This window comes from Pteropus vampyrus, unplaced genomic scaffold, assembly GCF_000151845.1.
Source record: "Pteropus vampyrus isolate Shadow unplaced genomic scaffold, Pvam_2.0 Scaffold23, whole genome shotgun sequence".
Taxonomy (NCBI): domain Eukaryota; kingdom Metazoa; phylum Chordata; class Mammalia; order Chiroptera; family Pteropodidae; genus Pteropus; species Pteropus vampyrus.
The window spans coordinates 4,665,861-4,674,939 of NW_011888804.1; the positions used below are offsets into that span (position 1 = coordinate 4,665,861).

At 44.5% G+C, this 9,079-nt stretch overlaps 1 protein-coding gene across 1 annotated transcript in view; it reads right to left on the reverse strand.

Moving 5' to 3' along the window:
* Positions 1-4,764: 4,764 nt before the first annotated feature.
* Positions 4,765-9,079, reverse strand: part of TBX5 (T-box 5) — a 42,313-nt gene continuing 37,998 nt past the window's right edge. The window contains exon 9 of the mRNA XM_023528136.1: positions 4,765-5,342. Coding sequence (XP_023383904.1) covers positions 4,765-5,342 — 578 coding nt within the window. The remainder of the gene's footprint in view (positions 5,343-9,079) is intronic.

Consider the following 9,079-nt stretch of genomic DNA (forward strand, 5'->3'; position numbering starts at 1 on the left):
TCATCTCATTGAATCCTTGCTAGAGTAACTCTCTGGGGTAAGTACTCTTCTTATTCTCATTTTGTAGGTGATTAAATGGAGGGTTAAAGTGGTTAAGTGACTTGCCCAAGGTCACAGAAGCAGTAAGTGGCAAAGCGAATTTTATAAGCCAGGTCAGTTAGAGAATGAAGGTGAGATTCTTACAACTGCTTAATTCAACACGTGCGTGCTTGTGTGTGTCTGTGTATGTGTGTGATCAAGAGAATAATAGTTCACCTCAGAACAAGAACCAAACCCCCAAGAGAAGCAAGAAAGCCAGCAGCAGTTCCCAGAAAGTGGAGACAGAGAGAAGCATCCAGAAGTCTCCTGGCTTCTCAGGTAGAACGTCCCGTGCTTAGCAACTGGCTGACTGGTACTGGTACCCAAGTCTGTCACTGACCAAACCAGTGTCACTCCTTAATGGACTGCCATCCCCTCATCCTCAAAGTAGAATGGGGTACCCCCACCTTCCTCACAAACTCAATTTGATCAATGATGAAAAAAACTAGATTTTAACTTACTCATTCTATTCATCACAAAGATAATTCATCTTCACCACTCACACAAAAAATGAGAAAGACCCAATAACACAAAGAAAACTTAAACGCAGTCCCGCCACTGTTATAATTGTATTGTATACCCTAACTGGGTTTTTTTCCCCATGAATGTGAACAATGCAGGTGCATGGAATAAAACGGAGAAGCTGTGCCTGTGTGACTTGTAACCGGCTCCTTTACTCACAATATATTTTAAATATCTTCTTCAAATCATCTCCACAAATGTGTTTTTTAATGGCCACATGCTATGCCGTCGTATGGGTGCACGCTGATTTATTTAACCAACCCCGTATTCTTGGAAAATAAAGCCGTTTCTAGTTTTTTGATTTAAGAAAATCACGATGAACTTCCCAGAAAAGAAATACTTATGGACACCCCTGATTCTTTCCTGAGGACCAAATTCCCAAAGTAGAATTATCAGATAAAATGATTGGCACAGTTTAAAGGCTTTGAATATATTTTGCCCAAAAGGTTTATCTATTTTCATCCCAACCAGCCATTTATGAGATTTCCTCTTTTCTCATTAGCAATAGGTATCATCGGTTTAAAAATATACATCTGCTATAGAAAATAGACACCTATTGTGATAGTTACGTTACTGGACATTTCCATTTAAACCTCCCAAGAGTCATCTGAAGCTGGTAGACTATTTCCTTTTAGAGAAGGAGGAAAGTAAGGCTTAGAGCAGCTTAGGCTGCATGCTTAGCCCAGCCACACATGAGCTGTGTGATGCTGGGCATGTTCCTAACCTTTCTGAGATCAAGAATACTAATGATCTGACTCTCTGAAAGTTCTGATGCTCTTCTGCCCCAGAACTTTGAGTCCCACACTCGATTGCTCAGTGTTGGACCGGGAAGCCAGGAGGATGCTATAGCCCTCCTCTCTGAAGTACAAAGAAGCCTACGCGCTTACAAATCCAGTCTGTCCTCTGCAGCTGTGAGAAGTCACTGGATGAGAGCCCAACACAATCAGTAGGTCCTCAGTGAGTAAACGTGTCTACCGTGCAAGGTGGGACCTTAAGGTACGCTTGTCAAATAAATGAATAAATGTAGATGAGGTGATGACTACACATTAATGAACTGACATCTCATTCTGCCAGCACCATTTCTGCCTCAGGACCTTTGTACAAGCTGTTCCCTCTGCCTGAAATGCTTTTCCTCACCTGGTTAATTCTCACTTACTATTCATGGCTCAGCTCAAAAGTCACCTGCTCCAGACCGGGTCAGGACCCCTTGTCTTATCCTATTACGGCATCCTGTGTGCTGCCCTCACAGTTCTCCCTGCGTTTGCAACCTTTGATTATGCAGATGATCACTTAAGCTGTTTCTCTCACTGAACCATAAACTCCAGGAGGACACAACCTCTGCCACCTTGCTCACCATTGTTTTCCTGGCACTTACGACATGGCTAGTTCAGAGCAAGCATCCACTAAATATATTACAGGGATAGGACAATTTGTGTTGTGCCTCTTGCCATCCAAACAGTGATAAAATGACAAGAATATTTGGCTATTATACCTTAAACCTACCGAGACAGTAAAAAGATCCTTTATCACCATCGTTTGGAACACAAAGAGGTTAACCTGCATCTGTTATGAAATGAGCGTCCCCTTTTCTGATTTATGAAACTTGCTGTGACATGTTTTGAATGATTTTCCAAGGGTGGCAACTGTTTGAGAGCTGGGGAGGAACGTCAATGCGGTATTCTTCTAATGTTCTTATGAAAGAATAAGACTATCTTGTATAGCTAGTAGATTTGTTTGGAAGGTAATTTTTTCAAAGTAACTTTTTTTTTTTTGAACCCCTCAGAATAAATATCTATTTAGAGCAAAGTCAGGACTTATTCAGCGAGACTTTGCTAATTCATTCTCTGTGGGGACCATTGACCTAGTTTCTCCATTGTACTTGAAAAAAAGCTGAATTGTCATTTCTTTATAATTAATTCACACTTCTCAGGAATTCTTCGACTAGGAAAGATCCGGGAGGACGAGGGGAGTCATGCTTAAATGAATGATTTGTAATCGACACACCAGTTATTCCTGATTCATACTGCGACATATTGAAGGTGCTTGATAATTGAGATAAAATAAAAATTTGCAGGACTAATTTACTCACCAATTTGCTGTTGTGTTCTGCCCTATATGTGTTATATAGGACCAACTCACAAATCCTAAATTTGTGAATATCCATTGACGGTCCGTAAAGTTGCTTGCATTGGGACCTGGAAAACACTTGATTCCAGCAATTAATTCAAAGAGATCCTTCAGAAAACCAAGTATTGGGTGTTCCATGATCGATACCATTTTTTAACCAGTTGAAATTCCTGATGATTTTCTTTTCCAATGCCAACACAAATTCAAGGTACATAAATAACTCCATTCCAAGGATATAAATTAGTGAGTACCTATATGCAGCTCCATCATACTCAAGTACAAGGGATTCTAAACATCTCGAGATGAGCAGGAGAGAGCAGATGAGCTGAAAAATTCACCTTCCAGACCATATCTCTGTATTTGTTCCACCTAATTTCCCTTCTATTCAGTCAGCAGAAAGAACAGGAAAAAAAATGGGTGTTCAAGTCCCTTGTACTTTTTTAAGCACATGGTATTTATTAGGCATTAATTGGCACACAAATATACGAAACGAGTACTTAATTCTCACCCTCCCCCCCGCTTAGCAACATAAAAAGACATAATCGCTTGAAGACACTCACATAGAAACATACTCACACGCGCTCATGAACTTGGACATACTCAGCCTCGCATATTACCCTGTTCTCTTTATTAGGGTCAGTTAAAAAAAAAAATTTTTTTTTAAATCAAGAAAGCAAAGCACATTCGAAAGGAAAAAAAAAAAGAACACAAACTTGGTTTTGAGTATCAATAAAATTAAAAGCTCTTGGCCAGCTCCCATGCTGGATTTCATTTCATGTTATTATTTAATTAGAACTCCTATTTATAAATAAATAGTACCAGTAAAATATTACATCTGAAGAACCCTGCAATAACATTTTACTTACATACTTTTTTTTTTTTATACCGTTTTCTGCTTTCGATAACCACAGTTTCGTGCTGGCATCTGGCGTGACTTCTTTAGGACTAATTGGCGAGTATGTCTTCTTTAGGAATTGAGGGTTTTGCTTTTGCATCTAGTTAGGCCATCAGGAACGGAGCTTTGGAGGCTGGGGGCTGGCTTTGTGTTTTATCAGGACGAATATTTAGTTTGGCTTTTTCGCGGCTCTTGTCAGCACAGACCTTGCTCCTTGCTTATCACAGTTCTGCCTGCATGTAAACCAAGGCTTTTTAAGTTTTTCAAAGCAAGCTTTCCGGCCGAGAAGCTACAGGCCATGTTTCAGCGACAGATGGCTGGAAAGACCCAGAGCTGAGAAGACAGGAGAGCTGAGTAAGATAGGATGCCAGCTGGAGTCCAACCTTATCCAGACTCCACTGGAAGACAAAACTGGGCTCCGTGGTGATGGGGAAGGTAGGACACAATCATAGAAAAGCTGGGACGTAGGAAACCTTTTTAGAAACATCACATGGCAGAGGTAGGTAATTTCTTAGTCAAGGGGAGGGTGGCAAATTTAGGTTTTAGGGGTGATATATATGAAGGGAACCCCACAAGTACATACTTTGAAACATACTTGCCTCAGACCACCCCCAAAATAAGGGACTGGGTCCCGTTAAGAAAAGTGAAAGATAAAAATATATTATTATTTATTATATAACAATGTCAACATTAACACCAAGACAGGAAAAGACTCCAACTCCACATCAGGATAGAACACTCGATGAGGCAAGACTTTCTGGAGACCAAAGGAACGAATCAGGGAGGACATCTGGAGGTGGTATGACTGTGGCCGGTTGATGAGTGTGGTGGTCACGGGGGGGATGGGAGTCATCTTTTTTTTTTTTTTTTTGGTTTGTTTTTTTTAAGTTTTGAGACGAAACGACAAAGTCACATTTTTTGAATTGTGGTTTCAAGCTACTGATTAGATCAGTAGTCTAATCTAGGGGTCCCGAGTGTAGACGTGAACATCGGGTGAAATGAAGACTCTTGTCCGTGGGGTTCTCTCTGCTACTGTCTCTCTTCCTCTCTCCCGCTCTCTCTCCCTCTCGCTCGCTCTCCTCTCTCTCTCTCTCTCTCTCTCTCTCTCTCTGGCAAACGTCTCTCAGTTAGCAGGCCACGCTTTAGCTATTCTCACTCCACTCTGGCACCATGCCAACCCCGTGCACAGAGTGGTACTGGTGTGGGGACAGGGTCCTTGGCACGCCATGAGAGTACAGGAACTCAGATGGTTGAAGGCTGCCAGGTGACTGCAGGCCAGTCTGAGGCCCGCACTGCCTGACCACAGGCTGGTGGGCCACGGAGGTCTGCTGCTGGAACATTCCCTCTCCGAGCTGTGGGGAGCCATGGTTGGCAATGCCAGCCAGCCGGGGGACCAGGGGCCCCGAGGTGAAGTGAGCAGAGAAGTGCTGGTAGGGTAGCCTGTCCATGGGCTGCACGGTGGTGACCGTGCAGCTGCCGTAGGAAGGCATGGTGGGCCACGTGTTGCAGCTAATGTCCTCCAGGCTGGGCACCGGCTCGCTGGGAGGTGCAGAGCTGGCGTACATGCAGGCCTGCCGCTGGGCTGACTCTGTCCGGTAGGAGGCACTCAGGCCCTGCTGCTGGGGGTAGCTGGAGCGATAGAACGGGTCCTCTTCACTGGGCGACGTCTCCATGTAGGGCTTCTTATAGGGATGGTCTGCGGTGGAACATTCTTCATCTGCTGAGATGGGAGGAAAGAGAACCGGTGAGGCCAGGACCAGCCACCCCACACCTGAAGGCAGAGACAGCCATATGGCCGAAGGCCCGAAGGACCGAGGGGACGAGATGGTTTGCCCCGAACTCCATTCTGACACAAAGAGGTGGACCGTCATGGTTAAGACCTTGGGCTACAGCGGCCTAAGCAAACAGTTTGACCTTTCTGAGCTCAGTTTCTTTATCTGAAAAATGGAAAGGGTGATAATGGCATTTTTTTTCTACAAAAGGAATTGTTGAGAAAGAAATAGGAGAATGTATATTAGTCTAGAGCTTGGTACAAGGAAACGCTCAATAAATTAGAAGTATTATTATCATCCTCCCTCTTCCCTGGCATGTAAATTCTACCAAGGCAGGACGGTATCTGTATCATCCATCACTACATTTCCAGACCTGGTTCATACCTGGTAACAAAAATAATGATAGGATCCATGATAACAGTAAAAACCAACCCATACAGTATTTACTCCCCCTGGCACTAGGTGCCCTCTATGAAGTAAACCATTCATTCTTCACGACAACCCTATGAGGTGGGTTCTACTACGAGCCCCGTCTTATGGAGGAGAGAAAAGAGACACGGAGGTGTCTAGAGGAGACATGCAATAAATATCTGGGTAATGGGCGGGAGGGTAGATGGACACATGGACAGATGGATGGAGCCTGATTTCCAAAGCATCTGGAAATCCCCAGATGCTTTCCTGATGCCTTCGGCAAGCAAATGCCTCGTTAATATCTGCTGAGTCAGTACAAACAAACGTGTCACAGCATCGTGCCAGTTAGTCCCCAGTGTGGAGCAGTGGAGATAGTCCCATCCCTGAAAAAGGGTCCTCCTTAATCACTTCAAGGTCATTGATCCCTTTGAGAACTAAGTGCTGGGCTCTCTCCTAGAAAAATACATTGAAATACAAGGTTGGGAGACTGGCGTGTGTACACAATTTCAAGGGGTTCAAGGACTCCCTAAAACCTATAACCTAGGTTAAGAAGTCTAGACACGTCTGGGTTCAAATCTGGCTTTTTGACTTAGTATCTGTGGGTTGTCGAGAGTCAGGAAGACCGCCTCTACAGGGTGGCTAAGCATTGAATAAAATTGAGCAGGTAAATCTCCTGATGTGACATCGTCAAGAGCAGCTCCCGAGCGAGGGGCCCACCATCAGTGGGTCTCACGGCACGCCGGGTCTGTGATGACACACCTCCAGGTGCTTCTTTCAGAGGAGCGATATTTGGGGATGTGCATCGAGGTGTGAACCACAGCGTTTCTTAGCTGGAATTCCACCCCCAAAACTTTTCCTCGTTTTCCAATCTCTTTCTAATCAATAAATGTTAACGAATATATCTGTCTTTAGGAGGTGTGAAGAAAAATTAAACGCTGGGACATTCCTGCTACTCTCTGTGATGGTTGATGGTGTGAGGGCAGGATACGGGACTCAGGGATGGGAGGAAAAATAGCTATTGTTTGTTGAGCACCTACTTAGGGATCTCCTCTAATCTCATCATAATTCCTCAAGGTGGCTGCTCTCATTCCTGTCTCACAGAGACAGAAATTGAGGCTCAGAAAAGTGACCTACCCAAGGTCCCACAGCTGGGAAGGAGCAGAGGCTGGACTTAAAGCCAGATCTGATCTACTCTGCCTACCATACTTTACTGCCAGCTCTCTAGATTTCAGTCACCCAATAGCTGTCTAGGAGAAGCTACCAAGTACCAGGTGCTTGACATAGAGCAGTCAACAGGTAGTCATGGTCTTGCTGTCGGCTCACCTTCTTGGTCCCACTCCATCCTACCCTGAGCAGTGAGGGCAGAACGCCAACCCTCTGTGATTGAAAGGTGGTCCTCAGATATAAAGCTCCAATCAGTAACTCCTTTGACTTCCAACTGGGTTATAAAACAGCTCCCCAGCTTGGGTAGGGTAGCCTGGGTGTGGGTTCCGCCCAGTACCTTCATTTGCATCATTCTCTGAGTGATACCCATAGGTAAGTCAAAATCTCCCGAACAAAACATATCCACACTAGGGCTGTGCCCACCCTCGCAGATGGGTTTCAGCCAGACAACTTCTGGGACACATCTGGGACCCAGAGGATGCCCAAACATTTGTCCCCTCCCCCTCCAAAAAAAGTGAAAAATGCCGTCGCTCTTCCAGGTGTTCTGACTACGTCGTGCCAGATGTTTGAAGACATCCAGAAGAGCGAGTGACCACATATTTCACCTTTCAACTGGGCGTTCCCTTGGAGTCTCGAAGACATGGCTACGCTCAACGTTTTTGTGTGTGTGCTCGTCACCTCCTCCCACGATTCCTCCCCTCCACTCTTCCTTCCGCCCCCAGATCCATAAATCTGAATGTTCCCATTGTTGCTGGAATCAGAATCTTTGGGTTTTCCATTTAACCAGGGCGTTCCCCTTCTCAATAATAGAAAGTACAGCTGCACGGTACCCTTGGCAAGAGAAAAAAAAAAAAAAAAACAAGGCAAACTAACCATTCCTGAGTTTCTGATCCCCTTCCAGATTTGTTACAAGTAAAAAAAGGAAGAATAATATGAAAAAGGGCTGGAGCCCATTTTGGAAAATCGTAAAATTACACATTCCAGTCTTTAATGTCCCAAAGATCTGATGCAGAGTCCTAAGAAAGGCTCGATCCTGGCTCATTGATGAAAGCGGGTCCCGAGCATTCTCAAATTCCTCGCGAACCTCACCACATTGTAAAGAAATTCCAAAGCAAGCATCCAAATGTCAGGTTGCGATAAATGCTTTGGATGTAACTTCTGCGTTTATTTTGGTTATGGTTTGGTTCCTCTCTTTTTATTGGGAGCCCGATAACTCATCAACAGCAAAGCTCTTTCTCCCAGCCAAGATGGGGAAGGGGCTATAGTCACGTGTCAAGTCCCTGACGAGATGAGTCCACAGCTCGCTGAGCACCGAGGAGAGCAGTAAAGCGCTTCCTGAGTCTGCCTGCCCATTACTGCATAGCACTGGGAAAAACCCTGGTCCCTGGCATTTTTCTGGATGCTATTGATTCTGGAAAAAAGTGGCTTTAATGATGAATCCAGCACACAGATTTTAGGGCACAGAGTTATGTCTCTGGCTCTCACTGACTATGTGACCTTGGACGAACTGCTGGGACCATTCCAATCTCAGTTCTTGACTGTACATAAGGGTAATACCAATTCCTTTGTAGAAATAGAGATAATTAATAGAGATAATTAATAGTAAGAGATAATTAATAGTGTAGTTTCTAGCTTCTGTGCACATAAAGTAAGCGCTTAAATCTTATCTGTCTGAATTACCCAGGTTATTTTACCTCTTTTTCCCCTCGGAAGATTGGACAGATGGCTCTGTGAAGGTCGTCCAATACTTGAAGGTATTTGGGTGGATTCCAGAGCTGGAAAACTCACAGAGCTGCTTTCAAATCACTAATCCCATTGAGCAAATATGGTTATCATTCCCAAATGGGCCGTTTCCCTTGGCGACTGAATTCATTCAGACAGACACCCCAGAGGTAGAGTGACCTTCAGCAAGTCAGAAGTGGAACTATAATTCGGGCTTTCTGACTCGCCAAACAGTGCTCTTTCTGCTAGGTGGCACTAGCCTTTCAGTTTTCATTAAACTCGTGTTCAGGGAGTACGAAAAGGTGGTAACCTTGACCTGGATGGATGGATGGATGGATGGATGGATGGATGGATGGATGGATGGATGGATGGGTGGGTGGGTGGGTGG